We start from the raw sequence: 19,012 nt of genomic DNA, 5'->3' as shown, positions 1-19,012 counted from the left end.
TGCTGGCCTGTTAAAGGGGTTAAGATTATTAATTAATAATATTTCTTTAATGTTATTAAAACACTTTATTTTTTAATAATGTTTTAATTATTAAAACACTTAATTAATATATATCTTAGCAAATTGACCTGAATAAATAGCCTTCTGAATGTAATTATGCAGCACAGTCTACCCTAGAGTAACAGTGTGATGGGGTTTTGGATTTGTTCCCTTTGTCCAAGTGATTTATACAATAACAATAGTTAATTTAGCACACTGGCTATGCTCAATTAAACCTGAGTGAGTGAAAGGTTGTGTCTGCTACCCTGCAAAGGATGAATTCTTCAGGCTCCAGACCCACCCAGACCAGGTAGAAATGAATAATAATGAATGTGTGCATTAATTCTGCAGTATGACACTACACCACCCCACCTTTGCAAAACAGTTCTTGTTTATTTTCTAAAGCACAAATCCAGTAGTTGTTCAGATGAATGAAAGAGTAACTCAGAAACACTGAATGTTTGAAGCAGGCATGGTGGTAAAGTCCTCCGCAGCCGCCGGTCGTTCCCAGACTCCGGGACAGGACACAGAGGACAGGCTTTTCTCAGCATGACAGAACCGAGCACACTGCTCATATCAAAAGAACACGGTATCAAAGCTCGGACTGAAACATAGAAACTAATCAAGAAAATCAGAACTGAGAAAAACAGAGGAGAATAGAAAAAGAGAATTTAAAAATTCCTACAGAACACAGGATACATATGCGCATGTACCGTACATATATGCACACGCATACATACATACACACGCATACAAACATACACACACACACACATACATACGTACGAACGTACATACATACAGACACACTTAAAACCACCGGGCCAAAACAGTACCATTTAGCCCAGTAAGGACCTTGAGAGCAGCAAATGTTTCAGGTAATACTTAAAAAAAATATGTATTTTACAGCGTTTTCTCATTTTCCGAGTCTTTTTTTTTTCTTTTTTTGTAGTTCTTTACAGGTTATACTTGTTTTGTATATTGTATATTCTTCGCCAACTACTTTTTTTCACATTCTGACCACAAGGAACAAGTGCGATTGATTCGAGACACTGCTTTGAGAAAAATCATGCATGTATAATAGTCTAATCAACCTATAAACCTAAAAAAGGGGGAATGTTCCAGACGAAATGAGCGAAATAAGCGTTCCTCTGTGACGTCGTCCTCACAGCCCCGTCTTTGTTCAGCCGGTGCTTTGTTCAGCAGGTCTCTCTACGTCTGCTCCGCCATGCAGAGATTACCTCTACAAATCGGAAAGCAACACAAAACAAGGCAGGCAAGTGTCCAAGCGAAAAGGCATTCTCCATTTATTTCTTTTTGTTTTTTCTTTTTGTTCGTTTTTTTTTTCTTTTCCTTTTTTGTTCTTAAAAATGTTCATTTTTAAAAGCTGTCACACTTCATTAGCTGTGGTTGTCGCTTGGGTAATTGTTTGGTCTGGTAATTAAGACCGTAGGTTTGGGATTCTAGACGAGTGGCGACTGCCTGCCACCCGTAATTCAGCTTCCAGAGAATCCGTCAAGCCACGTACTTGTTTGTTTCTGTTTGTTTCCTTTTTTCCCAGTGTTGAAGTTTTATTTATTTTTTTCTTCTGCACCATCAAAGGCGGATGAAAGTAAAGCGTGTATGGAAGGAGAGGGGCTGAGGGAACGAGGGAGCGTGCCGCGCGACGACAAAGGACTTTAAAATGGCAACTGACCCTGAGGAGGAGTCCAGTACAAAAACACACCACAAAAGGCACTTGATCAATGACAGTGCTTCTGTTTCTAATCAAATTCAAGTCAAGAGAGAAAGAAACGAGAGTCGGTGGATTCATACCACTCTTGAGTGAAAGAGCGAAGAAGAGGCTGCAGAAGAGAGAGAGAGCGCAAATAGAGTCCTTGGAGTCTCTCACTCATACCAGCGCTCGTCCCTACGCTGCCTGAAAAACGGAAAAATCTAAATCTGAGAAAATAACGTAGAAGAACGTGCCACAGCAGAGAAATCAAACGACGGAGGAAAAACACACTCGCAGTTTTGCAGTAAAGGTCTGGAGCAGGCTCCAACTTCCTAACTCCCTCTGGCTCACAGCAGACAGTCTCCACAGGGGTGCTCGACAGTACGCTCGGATTTTTATGGCTCTTCACTGTTCGCTTCAATGTCCAAACCGAGGTATGTCTCTGCTCCTTTAAGTCCCGCCCCCAGCCCCGCCCGTCTCCAGAGTGCTCCGCCCTCAGTCTTCCTCGCCACCGCCGTAGAGGTCGGCTAGTTTTTTGAAGCGCGGCCCCCAGTCATTGAGGTAGTCGTAGTCCTGCTCTCCGGAGCTGGAGGAGTTGAGTGAACTGACGGAGCCGGCTGTGGAGCCACTGCCCTCGTAGTCGAACACCAGCAGGGAGTCGTACGGGGGAGCCGTTGGGTCATTATCTGCTGCTCTTAGACCCTGCAGAGAGAGAGAGAGAAAGAGATAGAGAGAAAGAGAGAGGTACATTTTAACTTCATGTCTGTGCATAATGTGAATCAGTGTGTTCACACTGTGCCCCCTGTGGTTCTCGTCTCGGGTCCTGGAGGGTCATACAGTCTAAGGGGTCTAATTGTTCATTCAACCGGGGTGGGCAGTTCCAGTCCTGGAGGGCCGGGTTCCCGCACAGTTTTGTGCTTTTTCTACTTAGAGGATAACTCTGGTGTGAAATGGACTTGGTTCGCAGTGAAACATGATAAAGAGCACAAACCTTTGTTGAATAGTCCACCTCCTACAGAGTTTCCACAGAATTCATTTGTATACCGTTCACTTATCTTACCTATTTGTTTGTGCTCATCAGTGGACTTATCTTGACTTAATTTCAAGATGGTGATAACTGAAGAACTACCTCCAGGTACTGTGTTTATGAACAGTGTTAAATAAGTGTTTAACAGTTTTTAATAAACCACCTGTGCACTTTTAAAGTTTTCAGTGCCTCGATTTAAATGTCAGGGACCTTGAAATTCTACCAATGAAGTGTGGAGCTACTTTGAGCTTGTTATTGGTGTAAAAATAGTGATTTTTTTGCAGAAGTGTAATAATTTGCCCCTATCGCTCGCATTGTAAACCTGATGGGTACATCGACTAAAGCGCTGTATTTTGTAATGCTGTGCGATATTTGACAAAACTGCATACTCTCCATCATGTCTTACTACACCCCAAATCCATCTTACACCAGTTTTCTCCTTTAAGCCCACCTGATTTAATTCAAGTACCTGGTTCCAGGTACCAAATTTGACTAATGTAAAAGCAAAAAAGCCACGTTGAGAGGAGTCAGGTTGAATAGGTACCATGCAGTGAAAATGTTTCCAATAAAGCAGCCAGCTGTGCTGAACTACAGCCCCCACTGCCCACCTGTTTTCCACATCCCCACCAAATATGTACAAAGGTGTTTGACTTACCGTCACTTTAGCCAGTACTAGTTAAGTCTAACATGGTTTAGGATTGATCCCTAGACTAGGATATACCCTAACCTATGATCCAACTTACTCTCAGATGGAGCCACAGGCTGCTGGCGTTCAGCCCTGTTTGTTGTTTTTCTGTTTTAACACACTGAGCCTGGTGATTAACTGAGTTGAATTACGGTATCTGAGCAGGGCAATTGCCAAACTGTCCTGGACAGGTCATTAATTCTGCTCCTAGAGGGCTACTTACATGAACAGTTTCCCCTCCTAACACAACAATACACTCAATAACACACACACACACACAAATGCTCCTGCCAAGTCATCCTCTGTATTCTCTTTTTCTTCTTCAAGCCTCCACATTTCACTTCACTCGCTTCACACACTCACTCCTGCTTTACCACCAGAGGGACACGGCAGTGGACCTACATCAATAATAAATTCTCCGATGTCTCCAGGGTGTGGTAGAGTGGGTCGAATGGGGTACTGAGACTCGGGGATGATGGGCCTCTCATCCACTCTCCTCACTCCCGCTGGCTTGCTCATCATGTGGTCCAGCGTCTCGGGCTGCTGCAGCTGGCTCAGGTCATAGTCCTGCAAGAAGGTTACAAGTGTGATAAGTAACGGTTTCATGTTTCACCTGCAGGTCTGACACTAAGGACCTCCTGCTACGACTCGCGGCTTATCTTTTTGCTGGTGGGCGGATGTTGGGTGAAGGAGCAAGCCAGGGAAACTCCTGCTTCTTTGGCAGAAGCAAAATGTATTAGAGCTTATTTATGCTTCATGTTAAATATTGATACAGATATGAATACAGATATAGTCCTCAGTCTGTACCAATGGCTGTAAAAAAAACGTGGACAATGCAATGTCCCTCAAAATGTGAAACCAGTACAGGGGGTAAAACTGGACTATAGTAGCTTTGGTTTATCTCACCAGTAAACAGAGCAAACAGAGCATAAGGAAACGGAATCATGTTGTCCATGCTCTATAGAGTCATGCTCTATAGAGTCATAATTTAAGCATTGCATCACTTAAGGCAATTAAATCAAACACATGTTGCAGTGTTTTGATTCTTGTTACAAGGAGTAGATACACAGCGCTGTCTCTGTGTCTGTGTGAGTGACAGGCTGCTGTTGCCTGAGAAGCGCGAGGGGGAGTGGGAACGCGATGGGAGGGCACATGCTTGTAAATGCACATGTTGAAAGCTGTGCACCTCAGTCCAGCACAGTTTTGTGCAGATATTTCCAGTTACAGCTGATTTAACGATTTTAATCCCCAAAAATGGCTCTTATTTACCTTTTAAAAAGCCATTTAAATGCCTGATTAAAGGGCCGATTACTGTTGTTTTGCTGTTTTCCTCGAGTTTTTAGTGCTCAGCGTTGACTCAGCTCTTGATCGGTCCGGACGTGAGACAGTGTTTGAGTGGAGGGAGGGCTGGTGACATCATGGGACCTGCACTGTTTAATATCGCAATATATATATATATTGTGTAAAATGTTTCCAATATTGTGCAGCCCCAGTTATTGATATATATTTGTGCACGTTTTTTGTGATCAGCTACACCATATTAGTTCCTGTCCCATGCATTTTTGCATGTTCTGTATAACGTGAAAATGTAATTCTTACCTGGTCTTCCTCTCCTCCTCCTTCCTCATCGTATTTCAGTATATTGTCCCTCACGTCGTCCTCTGGGTCGATCAGCAGGGGCTTGGTCTGACGCTCTTTCTCTCTGCGCTTCATCCACACAACGAAGAGCAGCACCATGCCTGTGTACACACACACACACACACAGAATCAGCCACCAAGAACAAGCTTTACCAGAGGCTATGACACTTTTACACTCTTCGTGTAATTCTGATTGATGTGACAGGAAGCCCCTTTTCTTTAATGTAATTATTATTTTCTTTGTGCTGAACAGTGGCCGCTTTACTTCAATCAAAAAAAAGGATGAGAAAAAAAAAAGAAATTTCCATTCCTGTACTTACTGAGCAGTATGATGATGCAGATGAGGATGGCTATAATGGCCCCTGTCCCCAGGCTGGCTGAAGCCACAGCTCCGATCGCAGTGCAGTCTCCGTGATCATCACAGGGACACACTTTTACCCTGATCATGGAGCGGTTGGTCAGAGGAGGGTTCCCTGAGTCAGACACTAGGATGGGCACTCGATACATGCCTGCCTCCAGGTAGGGGATTCGTAGCTTCAGTTGGGCGTACTCACCTGTAGAGCACATATAATGGTAGGAGGTCAGGGATCTATTCATATTTTTTTCACAAAAAAAGATTCACATGCACACACATTTGGTCTAGTCCCTGCCAAAAGAATAGGACTTCATCTGCAACAGATAAACCTCATCAAGAACCTGTTGGCACCATGTTGAATACCAGGATGCCAGGCATGGGCTAAAGGGGTATAAATCCCCCCCAGTGCCAAGCCGTGGTGCAGTGGAACTATGGTCTTTGGAACGATAGTGAGGTGTCCCAATACTTTTGTCCAAATACATGTCTAAGTATATGTATACTGTATTATTCACACTATAAGGCACAGCAGATTAAAAGGTGCACTATCAATAAAAATCTATTTTCTGGTCTATTTTCATACATAAGGTGCACTGGATTATAAGGCACATAATACAACAGTTATGTGACTAAAGTTAAGTAAATCTAAGCTAAGTAAACAAACCTGTAATTCTAAAAAAAAAAAAAAAAACATTTTCTTTTAAAGTAGAATTAGCACTGGATGTTAATATACACAGATTTCTCTCCTGAAAACTGTTTATATGGGTGAGTAAAGCGCTTCTGTTTATGTACATTAAGCTTAGATTTCCAGATTTCCACTAAGGCTGGGTGCAGTAGCATTAGCATTTGTGGCTAACCGCGAGTGCTAGCTGCTTGTAAATGCCGCCGAACAGCACAACAACATTAAGAAACCCTGAGTGTTCCGGTAAGCCAGGGTGAAATTAGCTAGTGGTTCATCCCACAAATCTTGTTTTAACACGGTAAACATGCAGGCTACAGGCTGATAATATTTATCTCTAAACGGCAAAAGAGCTAGCGCTGTGGATAGTGGCTAATGCTAATGCTGCTCTAGCCTCGATGCTGGAAAAAACTTCACTGAAACTCCTTTATACCGGTGTACTTCAGCGGAGTGGCTTTACTGCTCCCTAAAACCTTACTGGTAGAATTCATACATAGGGTGCACCAGATTATAAAGTGCACTGACATTTTTGGGAAAGTGAAAACATTTTAGGTACGCCTTATAGTGTCCAGTTCCTTTGTTCCTATGTTGAAGGAACTCCAGCTCTAGAATGACTACCTGCTCCACTTGAATAGATATGATAACACCAATGCTTAGTTTTGTTAAGCATAATGTTGTAAAGAGCTGCAACAAGCGCCCATATTGTAAAACAGTAGGAGTGTCGCACCGTTCAGCCGAGCGACGGTCCAGTTGCGGCGGACGGAAGGAGGGAAAGAAGGCAGCTCGAAGACGTATGGCCCGGCGTTGGGTTCAGAGTCTGCGTCGGAGGCAGTGACGTTGATCCTGGAGTTCGGCCGCAACCTCTCGCACAGCTGAGCCTCCCTGGGCACCAACACCGGTACGTTATCATTTACATCTATCAGATAGATCTGTAGAGTGCCTGTTCCTGTCGCAGGAGGAGACCCTGCAAGAGACAGAGAGAGAGAGAGAGAGATTAAGAAGGTGATACCAGATTTAGAGATACAGTCAAAGAGAGGGTAACAGGTACGGTAGCTCTGATTTCCAGCCGATAGTGTTTCTTTTGGGGAAAGCATTGCTAAGGCAACCAAAGCAATATCATTGCTATCTCACACATCTCCAATAATAACATTTCACCTGAATGTAGCTCTCTTTGCCTTGGAGACTCAAACATTTCTGATAAATTCTGCAATAGCATGCTGCAAAAAGAAGAACTCCAAACCGATTTAAGAACAAACCAGAAACTAGAGCATCATGATTCAGCCATGATCTGGGCTAAAAACCGCGGCACAGTGGGATCTATACCTGGCATTGAACATGCATGTGATTTCTGCCAGTGTCGTCTGTTCACACGTACAGTTCCATTTCCAAGCTGTTTCTTAAGGTAACACCTTATAATCAACCTGTAATCAGTACTACTATCCCATGTTTTTTGTCAGTGTACTTGGTATAAAGACAAAAGAGGTGTATAAAATAGTTATGCATTGTTTCATTTAAATTATTTTATTTGGATGCTCTATTATTAACATCTAATAGAAGCTCACATCATATTCAACTAACATTCAATTGAATATGTGTTAAATGCAACTGAACTCTACGTTGAATTTAAATGTACGTTGTATAATTTAATGGTTCACTTAACCATTAATGGTTAACCTTAACCTTAAATCAACCCTAAAACTTCACCCTTCCCTAAACCCTAAATAGGAAAGTTAAATTCAGGGTAAAGATTAGAATTGAATTAAACAGGGTTCATTTAAATGTAATTCAAGCATCCAAAAAATATTCATTACAAAATAATTGACACAAGAATGGAAACCTTAAAATATCAGTTCTAATCAAAGATTAGAATGATTATTTTTCATTTTCCATTGCTGTGTCTTGCTGTAACTAATGTTAAGCCCTGTTTTGTGTGAATTTGAATGGTCAGACTCAGTGAAAGTTTACTTCAAACTGAAGCTGCTGGAGTGGAGAGTAAAGCCTGCATAAATACAGCCGACTAAGAAACAGATGGAAGAAGCAAAGACTTTTAAAGAGAAGAGAAAGAGAGAGAAGTGGAGGGTGACAGAGAAAATGAAGGAAGAATTGGGGAGTGGGCTGAGAGGAGGGAGATGACTGAGGTGTGATGGAGTGGTTTACACCCTGTATCCCTCTTAAAAACTCCCTGTGGTGACAGATACGACAAATGAAACGATGCATAAATACTTCACACACCTCTTTTGTCTTTAATGGAGTTGGGCTTTCTTGAGGAACACCTTTTTGAAATGACTTTCCTGGAAAAAAAACAAGCACATCTGTTCCCTGCGGCTAAGTTTGATGCAGACAAACAAACGTGGGGCTTTATGGAAGCCTGCTGCATACTCCCAAACTCCACTTCTGCCGACTTCAGGGAAATACATATTAGATACAGATCGATTCTGAGAAATGCTGTTGTGCAGATATGACTTAAAGCGCTGTCTGACGCTGTGGACTCCTGGAGGAAAAAAACGGGGGGAAAACTCCAGTCTTTAATATCCCACGGAGAGGTAGCTTGTGTGAAATTCAGCACTGTGTTGTTATGCCCCGACCGGCCAATTTGTTCATCATGCAGTTTCACACTGTAGCGTGCAAAGCCAGTTCAGTAAATCTGGTCAGCAATCTACGCTTCACTCCATGCTTTCTTTGAGCTTGGAGTAGGAGGAAAAAGGCAAGTACCCTTCGGCCGCTGGCTGTGGTCAAAATGGACTGTCGAGTCTGTTGTGACTGTGCTCCCATATCGTCTAAGCTCCTTCGTGGCTGAGCAGAGCACAGCAAATAAAGTGAAATCCAATCAGAGGAGAAATGCGCTTGTGATTGTTGGGGGTTCCAATCGACTGAGCACCAAAACCTCACTCAAGCTTTACTCAGGTTGTGTTCTGCCTGCCCTATACAGTCTCGTCTTCCCTAGCGTAAAAATAAACACACACACTGTCTGGACAGAAGTAAGAGTTTATCTCTTGTTGCCAAATGCAACCAAATCTTTACAGCAATGCTCCAGCCTTAAATAAGTAATATCTTTAATTTTAGATTCCCAATAATTCTGTCCATATCTTCGATTGCTGAATGTGGTCATGCTTACCATTGTCTACAGCCAGAAAGGTTGCTTCATACACGTTATTCTTCACATAAGGTGACTCCCGGTCGAGTATGGCTGTAGTGGTGATCTGACCATTGGTTCTGTTGATTCGGAGCCAGTTTCCTGGGTCAGACAGCTTAGAGTACCTATAGATGGAGAGAAAAAAAACAACTAAGCATGAGCCATATTTTATAATCACACTGCAGTCTGTTTAGGTAAAGCTGATCAAGCATTAGTGTTACAGATAAAGTACCACGGTTGGTTAGTGGTTGGCACATTTGCCTCCCAGCATTGGTGTCTTAGGTTCAAGTAAATTGGGTACTCTAAAAATTACCTAGAAAAATTGAATACTCTGTATATATTTATATATTGATCTGGTGTGTATGTGTGTGTGCAAAGGTATGTATGACTGTGTGCCCAGATATGGATTGGCCGGTCCTGGGTAAACGCTGTGGTGTCTGACGCAGTCCTCCAGGTGGACGGTCGTTTCCGGTTGAGAGTAAGCTGTGCGCTATTGGCTGTCGTGTGTGAATAAGTTCTGAGTATAAATGGTTGTGTGTAAAAACGTGATTCTAAAGCATTCTTTGGTTTGTAGAAAAGTGCTACGTCTTTTTTTTCCAATACCAAAAGCATTGATCAGGAATATTGAATCGTCTGATCTGAATACACTTTTCAATACACTGTAAAAATCTTTTCCAGTCCCAGCTTCTGAACATGGAAAATGTACGGCACCTGTTTTTCCCATTAAAGTTTTGAAAAGTGCCATTATTGTTTAAAACGTTTGTCAAAGTAATTCCAAAGTAAATTCATAGAATCCTAAGACCATTTGCGGATACTGCTTTTGTACCAAATTGTAATTACAACCACGTGTTCACAAGACATCATTACTACCTCTTAATTGCCCCATAAAAACCTGTTGGGAAGTGTTACAGGCCTAAACTGCAGAAATAGATAGATATTAACTTATGAAATGGAGTTTACCATCAATAAATATATACTGGATGCTGTCAGCTAGGAAAGTCAAATAAATCGGTTTCTTTTGTTTACTTAGCTTTACATTGTAGTGTGCTACAAGCAGTTCTATTAATTAATTAAGCGCTACATTTGTTAGAGAATTCAAATTTATTCACACTTAAACATCCAATCCAGCATTTTCCATTAGTACATACAGTATGTCCCTGATATGTAAATTACTATCACTAATTATCACATCTATTCATAAAGTCCCACCAAGCAAACATATCACACCTGTGCTTCATAAGAGATTCAAACACACACTGTAGCCTTGAAACATGTAGCTTTCACTGCACAGCAGATCCATACAGACAGTTTATAATCAGCAGCAGTATATGTTTAATACAGGGGCTGAGTCCTGATCCACAGCACAGCAAAGCAAAGCAGAATTATTCATACTCAATCAAATATCTGAGCTGACACATAATTATTATTTCACAGAATACTGAATAATTGATGTGGCTTTGGTGCTGGCTGCCTTGCTATTGATATAGTGGCCAAGGTCAGACAGACGCTTCCAGAATCAGTCAGCGGGTGGTGTCTGCTCGTCTGATGAATGGCCAAATAATTAGCCTAGTAAAGCGTAGTTTATAAGCAGTTCAGAAAAACGTGCTGTCGTTTGTTCGTTTTTATAGACTGACACTGTGTGCAGGCTGCGTGTAGATGCAGCAAACAAAAAAGAAAGAAAGAAAGAAAGAAAGAAAGAAAGGAAAAAAAAAAACAACTGTCCCTGAATACGATTCATAAAGATAAAGTGGAAAGGTGGCCAGTGTGGGCGACAGCTTGTCTGCATCTCTTTTTAGCTGTAAAATGCATTTGAAGTGTTAGATGGCAGTTGCACTTCTCTGGCAAACAACTTAAATAAGTTTTAGAGTACAGAGATGGATGTTTTCACTCGAGCTGTTAGAGCTATTTACAGTCTTGAGAGAATGCGGCACAAAGATCAACGGCGTTCTTTGGAGCGACGCTATAAAAGAACCACTTTTGCACTCTTGATTCCCTAAAGAACCTTTCAGAGAAACTCTTTAAGAAAATGTGATGCGCAAATTCTAAGAACCTTTTTAAAAGCCTTGTATAAACACATATATCCACATGATGCTCAACACAAATCTACATAGGTTTTCACAGTACAGGAACTAGTATTGTGTCCCATGACTTTTGCCATGTCCCATTAGAAGATATGGAAAGCTGCATTAAACTGTGTGTGGGATATATGTGGGGGCCTTTTGAAAAAAATGCGAGTTGCTTGTTTTTTGACATAGATAATTCTAGCCAGAGTCCACTGGTCATGTTTATAATCACCCAATGCCTTCTATGACTGGTTCAAACTCACAAGGTAACACCTCACAACTTATACAGGTGTGGGAGTGGATGTTCCAAAGCCATTCCTTGAGGTAAAAAGATCAGGTTGCATTTTGCTGGCTCGTGACTTTTGCATTTGGCAAGATATACAAAGTAGTTACATACACTGCATAACTTGGTTCCAAGACAACAACAATCAAAACCTTGAGTTCTATAGAGTGAGTCACGAAGCAGCACATGTGAAGTGTGTATTTGTGTGTGTGTGTTTTGAAGTGAGCTTAATTCTGGATCAATACCACAAAGATGGCACAGTGCCTGTCGAACAGTCTCGGCCTGGGCAGAGAAGGCGATCGATGGAGAGGAGAGACAGACAGACAGAGAGAGTGGGGCTGGGGACTGGTCTAGCTCATTACTCAATGACCTCTCCACCCCGTTGCCAGACAACTGAGGCAGCGCCGGACACTGGGACCAGGAGAAAGTCAGTTAAAAGCATTTAGCTTGTCTCCCAAGTGCAGCTGGAGTGAGGCCTGTCTGCTGAAATGCAGTGTGTGTCATGCCACCCTCAAATTATTCTGCATGCACTGGGAATTTATACTGACTGACTAAAAAATAATTCTCCAAGAAGTTGACATTGAAATGGAATGAAGCATTATGTGTGAGTGTAATGATGATGTAAAGCAAAAAGAAACTATCCTAGACTGGATACAAGAGGAGATATTGTTGGGTATAAATTTGTTGCAGACAGATGTTGCAGCTAGGCCTGTAGAATCTGCAAGGTCTCTTGTAGAGTGCTGAAGCTGGTGTCCAAACTGATCCTGTAAATGCTCGATTGGCGAAAAATCTGGTGACCGGAAGGCTAAAGAAATGTTGCAACTTGGAGGTGACATTTTAGGGAAATGCTTGCTGTGTGTGGGCGAGCATTATCCTGCTGAAAATTGCTAGCTAAGAGCCTGCCCCTAAAGGCAACACATGTAGCCGTAAGATGTCCTGCACATAAAGCTGGGCTGCTAGCGTCACTTGTATCACTACCAAGGAGAAACCGATTGTTGTGTGTGATGGCTACCCAGATCATCACACCAGCAGTTGAGGCAGTGTGTTGCTCTACAGCGAAGGTAAGATTGAAATGCTCACCACAGATCATCACACCAGCAATTAAGGCAGTGTGTTGATCTACATGAAAAGTAAGATTGTGAAGATAAGTGCTTAACACAACGCCTCATACTTAACCCTGACCCACACTGGATTCTAACCAGATGATTTGGTTACAGTCTGTAGTAGTCATGGTTTATCATTCACAACACAACTGTTGGATAGCCTAAATGGTGGCCAATCTGTTGAAATGTCCACCCTGTTTCTCTCGCAAAAATCTCCCACCAAGAGGTACACTATTTCCAAAAAACCTATGAGAGCCTTTCAAAAGAAGGTGTGTCCACAAACATTTAGACATACCTTGCCTACAGTATATGCCTAAAAAGCCTTAAGTGAATGCAAGAGCAAGTAAGCAGTTCTGGTCTATGCTGTAGAGCAGGGATTATTTTGCAGTGACTGCTTCTTGTGTGGTTTTTCAGGATGAAAAAGGGAGGGTGAATTTTTGGTTGACATTTAAGCCAACCTGAAAAATTATTAAGCTCAGTCTGAACAACAAAAAAAAATTCTGAGAGCATGCAGAATTTTGCCCAAATAAAGTTTTCAGGGCTTGCTGCATAGTAGATTAAGTAGAGAGCTGCTTTACCACATATTAACTTAACGTGTTGGACTGATATAAAAATGTGGGCATGTTCCCAACAGTAAATTTTAAGGTTAGAAGAGGTTAGAAGTTAAACTTAGACTTATCGCTGTCATTCTTCACAACAAACCACATAAAATAATGGAAATATTTTACAGTCCTGAGGCCTGGTAGCATTGTGGGAAGCGTCATGCCTCTGTGAGGTTGCTTGTTCTTGTTTCTGTATGGGTTGTTGATCAGTCACTGCAACGTAGCAGTGCCTGGCAGGAGGCAGAGGGGCTCTACTGAGGGTACATGAGAGCATCCAAGTGAAGGAAAAAGTTGGGGTGAAATGAAAAGCCAGTATCTGGGGATCTACTTTGCTTCCTTAACTCAAAATATGAAGTTTAGTGCTCCTCTTTCTCTGAGGTTCCAGCATGATCTATTCATTTCATAAACACCCTGGATATTCCATCCCCTCTTTTTGATTTGCAGTACTGGAGTTCTGGTTAGAAGTCTAGAATGAGCCTCCAGAGTCTCCAGATCAGGAGATCAGAGGATCTGGACACTTTCAGGTCTGAAAGATACTGCATTTGAGTGGGGTTTGACCCTCAGATCTTGGTATCTGGTGGTACTTATCAATCTCTCTAATTCTGGGGAGAGAAGCCTCTTTTCTACTGCTGGGCTATATACAGTTCTGAGCACTGAGCATGAACTACTTAAAGCTACAGAGGGAGGGGCTTAATGAAGCATGAATATGCTGATTGGGTAGCCGGTAATGCTAACGGTGCAGTTGCAATGTTGGACGAGGCCGGTAGACAGCGTGCTTACACTACAGTAGCAATTTGGGTTGGGGTCCCTAGTTGGCTTGCTATTACTGTGGGAGAATGTCCATAGCCAGTGTGCTAATAACATATTAGTGATGTTGGGAAGCCAGTAGCCACGTTGGATGAGTGCTAATGTACCTTGATACCGATGTTAAAAGGCTGGTAGTGATGTGGGATGAGTCCTGTAGTTGCCATGTAAACCTCGAGGTAATGATGTGGGATGAGTCCTGTAGTTGCCATGTTAACCCTGAGGTAATGATGTGGGATGAGTCCTGTAGTTGCCATGTTATGATGTGGGATGACAGCTAACACTGTGGCAGCAATGTGGTTCATTGCTGTATATACTTAATAAACTCTGGTTCAGAAGTTAACATGCTAACTGTTTAACTCTGTATAATAGTGGGGATGTAAATTTGGACACATCCGAAGACAAAAAGTGTTGCAAAAATATAATGAGATGCTGGCACTTCCTGTCCTGATTCAGAAACTAATGAAAGCTAATGAAAAAAGAAACTGTAACCAGACAACTGGGTCCACACCAGCAAACAGAATAGCATATAACATGGTGCAGCCTTCATACTTAAAAAGAAAAAGTCCAAAGAATCTCACGGCCATTTGTTATTGTCAGCATTTGTCTTTTAAATGTTAAACTTGGTATTAAATATAAAAGTGAGGCCAAATCTTAAGCTTTATGTGCCATCTTATTAATCACCACCCCTCACAAGAAGCAGACAGAAAAGCTTGTTCTTCATCTCCTGGCTTACTAAATCTAATGGCTACTGCTTTGAAGTTTCCCTGCCTTGTCAAACTTTGGCTGCAAGAAACAACAGATTTGAAGTCTTAGAGGAGATTTCAAAAAGCACACAGTAGCTCAAACTGTCGCTCTGATACCACAAAGGCTTACAGTGGCACAGTAGAATGACTGCTTGTCCCTTAAGACTGTGTACAGAGTGTGACTTGAAACCCTTAGCATTTGAGAAAGCAGAGGAATGAGCCCTTTACCGGACCGCTGCTAGTTTTTGGAGGATTTATCTTCTTGTTTGATTTAGGCCAGAAGTCAAAGCTGAGGGCAAGACATCAGAACACGAGTGCGGTTTCCTCCTAGCTGTGAGGTGCTTCCTGGCATGGTTCAAGAATATCAAAGCTAGGTTCTGCAATTCTGTGAGTCCTGAAGTATTTAAAAGTCTAAAGGAAGCAGGAAACTACAGCGATTCTACTGCTCACTTGTATGAAGTACATGAAGAAGGTTAGGTTATGGACTACTTGATCCTATTCATGACTCAAGGAACTTTGTATGTTTTTTTCCAGAAATGCAGTACAGCCCCTAAATGTGAGATGTGTAGAGAGGAGTCGGTTGGAGGGTATGATCCAGGGGACAGAGGGTGGGCGACTGAATGCAGTGATGGGCCGCGGTAATGGAGAGAGGTTAAGTGAGCTTAGTGGAAAATTTTGTGCTGTTTTCACGCTTGGCTTGAAAGCTTGTCCACACCCAGAATTGATTCTGCGCTCATCTGGAGAAGACAGGAGGTCAGCAGGTTTGTTGTCAGAAAGGATCATTTCCTCTGAACTGTGGCTCGTCAGTGCAGTTCAGTATTTTAATATACTTTCCAGAATGTCATCTGATACGAACAGTGGGTACTGTTGGGTTTGTTGCATGTTGCAAATAGGGAACTTGAGAAAAGTACATTTCTTCTTTGTTATTAGATGGATGTAAGGTTGGTTCTGAGGTCCAGAAAACACAATAAAGTGGAGAAACACCACCTTACATACTTCTTTATACCATGCAGCAGACACAAAAACAGACTTAGCAAACTTAAAAACAATTGCGAGCACTTAACAACACCATAGCATCCATCTCAAAACACCATAGAAACTAAATTGAAATGCATACAAAGCATACATATAGAATATACACTTGGCAAAGACAAAGCAACCACATAGCTATACCATAGTAAACATTTAGTAGCTATCTATAAACATCACCTAGGAACCACATAGCTACACCACAGCAGCCACCCACCAACCAAAATGGAACACATAGTTTGTAGTAATAACCACCTAGCAAAACTGTAGTAGACAACCAATACCAACACCAAAGAAACCACCTGGAAATCACTATTACTTTGTCCTCCTCAATATCATGCCATTATTTTGGGGTACCACAGTAACTTCTTAGCAACACCAGGGTAACCACTTAGAAATCTCATAGCAGCAACTTCTAGAAACACAATAGCAACCACTCAGCAACTCCATAGGAATCATCTAGGAAACAATCAGCAAAACCACAGCAACCACATAGCAGAACCCTCCCAACCACTGGGGATACAAAAGCAACCACCAAGCAACCACTTAGCAGCACCATGGCAAACAGTTGTTAATCACTTGTTAAGCAACACAACAGAAACCTTGCACCAACCCCCTTAGCCTTACACCTCAGCAACCACCCCACATATATAACCTCTTGCACTTCTCTATACTATGCAGCTCGACAGTTTACTTTGGGTTTGTCCTCTGGATTCAAGTACCTACAGTTTAGTTCATATAACAGCATCACAGCTCACATGCTTACAATTTTCGACAAGTAAAAGTATCTTTATAAAATGTAGACTACTTAAAGTCCCTCACAAAAAAGCAGAATATAGAAACTATAAAAAGGGAAATGAAAGGAAGGGGAATATGAAAGGAGGTGAAATCCTCAGTGTGCAAATAAACACTGCCTCACATTATGCTCAAGTAAGAAAGCTCAACTTTCCAAGCTGGGAATAAACAGAGAGAAAAGTCTCATAAATGAGTGCAAATCATTTTAAAATTAGCCCAGTACTGTTATCCCTTTGCAGGCCACCCTGCATTCCACAGTGACCAGACTTGCATAATATAGGTCACATTTGAAAGGATCATTAATATACTTAAACTGTTCAATTCCTCTGGTCTGTGTAACGAGGAGAGACAGATACAAGGACTGACCAAATACATCTAGACAAGTTCTAAAGTATTTACAAGTAACTTAATAGAGGAAGAAGGAGGTCCACAGGGAGGACGAAATGAAGGCATAGAAGAATTCATTTTTATGATCGATATTCTGAGGTTCATAGCCGACCGCAGAGATGTTCAAGGTCAAATTATGTTTATGCATCAGTGCAGAAGGCTCTGATGCATATGAAACTTATCAGTGTATTATTACAGCTCAGTGTATCAGTGTGCTTTTGACCATTATAGTGTTCTTTTTATATGTATTATTTTTTCAATTCTCCATCGATTCATTTTCTTATCTGCTTTTTCCTGGTCAGGGTCGTAGGGTCCGGAGCTTAGATTTATCACTGGACACAAGCATGGAATACCCCCTGGATATGGCACCAGTCCAATCAAAAAGTACTACAACCAGCCATCGACTTAGACCTTCTGAACTGAGAATAGTCTACCACACAGAAGTGTCTTGCGGGCAACGTCATGTTGGACGCATCCTGTGATCAGTGATGAAGGACTAGAGGATGACTAATACCAACAAACTGTTCAGCCACTGTGAGCTTCTGTCTCTGACTTTACATCTTTTAACACATCTTAATTAATTGTTAATTAATAGCTAGGTGGGGGTGTCTAATAAGGTGAATTTAGTGTTTAAAAACCCCAGCAGCACTGCTGTTTGCCTGATCCACATACTCTATTTCTTAGACTTGAATACACGGACACTTAAAATTACATTTACATTTTCTCAAAAATCGACAGTGTGCCTTATAATTCGATATGATTTCTGGTATGATTTGTGTGGTACATGGTGCTGCCTAACATTTCTGCACTGTGCCTACAGGATCCAGCGGCTCCAAGTAGTGTAAAATGACCTCACATTTGTGCTGTGTGACATTGATTACATCAGGAAAACATGGCGACACCACTATCTGGGCTTTGGGCATGCTTGATGCAGAAATCGCCCAACATTTAAACTCAGACACTGAAGATGAAGAATTTAATGGATTTTTGGAAATTAATTAACTAAAAAAGTAAGTATTGTTTTGTATTTTATGTCTTACAACATAACAATGTTGAGTTATTGTTAATAAGTTAAACAAATGTTTGACTTATAGTCCTTATAGTCCGTAAAATACGGTACACTAACACATCACCACGGTGCCAGTTCCACTGCAGTGCAGAGAACGATCCACCACCCAAATAATACCTGGAGTACAATAATAAAGTATTCAGAGAAACAGATACAGGACCACAGTCTGTAACTATAGCTCTACAAAGTGCTCTGTGCTTATTGCTTAGTGGAGCTGATCGAAAGAAGGACGAGGGTAGAAAGAGGTTTATGTTAATGTTATGGCTGATTCTGCTCCTAGTCTACAAATCACTGAATGTATCGACCCAGAATACATCTCAGAAGATCTGTTTAGAGAATATAAACCCAGCAGATCTCTCAGATCCACAGATTAAAGTAAGCTAGTCGAGCCCAGAGTTCAAACTAAACATTTAGCTGTAATGACTGTGGATAACTGGATCAGGTTACCAGAAAGTCTTAGATGTGCTCCAAATCTTAAAATGTTTAAACGGGGGTTTAAGACATTTCTTTTTCTTGTGCCTATATGATTGACCTCTGGATTTTGCTATTTATTTGTATTGTAATTCAATTTTAAAATAACTAAAATAAGATAAAATTAGCTTAATATCATATTTTATTAATACTTCTGTTTTGTTAAGAGTTCAATGGTTTTTATGCACTTTATTTCTTTGGTTTTAATTTTGTTTTATTTGAATTGTAAATGTGTATATTTGCAAAAGCCTTTCTAAGGTGCTAGAGGGTCAGTGTAACGTTTAGCAGTTTCATTTTCGGACTGTATCAGGCTAAATTCAAAAATAGAATATTGGGTGTAAAACTAAATCAGTATTATATTTCCTTATTCAGTAGAGTGAAGAAGAAATGTGT

The 19,012-nt window shown here is 41.3% G+C and overlaps 1 protein-coding gene across 2 annotated transcripts in view; it reads right to left on the bottom strand.

Annotated features, from left to right (window-relative positions):
* Positions 1 to 412: 412 nt before the first annotated feature.
* The window catches only part of cdh4 (cadherin 4, type 1, R-cadherin (retinal)), a 317,295-nt gene continuing 298,695 nt past the window's right edge, over positions 413 to 19,012 (bottom strand). For both annotated transcript variants that reach the window (XM_049471659.1, XM_049471660.1), the window contains 6 exons: positions 9,250 to 9,392; positions 6,862 to 7,098; positions 5,424 to 5,657; positions 5,065 to 5,204; positions 3,868 to 4,032; positions 413 to 2,455 (listed from right to left, as the gene is read on the bottom strand). In XM_049471659.1, coding sequence (XP_049327616.1) covers positions 2,249 to 2,455; positions 3,868 to 4,032; positions 5,065 to 5,204; positions 5,424 to 5,657; positions 6,862 to 7,098; positions 9,250 to 9,392 — 1,126 coding nt within the window. In that variant the 3' untranslated portion in view covers positions 413 to 2,248. The remainder of the gene's footprint in view (positions 2,456 to 3,867; positions 4,033 to 5,064; positions 5,205 to 5,423; positions 5,658 to 6,861; positions 7,099 to 9,249; positions 9,393 to 19,012) is intronic.

This window comes from Astyanax mexicanus, chromosome 24, assembly GCF_023375975.1.
Source record: "Astyanax mexicanus isolate ESR-SI-001 chromosome 24, AstMex3_surface, whole genome shotgun sequence".
NCBI classification, from domain to species: Eukaryota; Metazoa; Chordata; class Actinopteri; order Characiformes; family Acestrorhamphidae; genus Astyanax; species Astyanax mexicanus.
The sequence above is the reverse complement of the archived record's forward strand: the minus strand, read 5'-3'. Positions and strand labels throughout refer to the sequence as shown.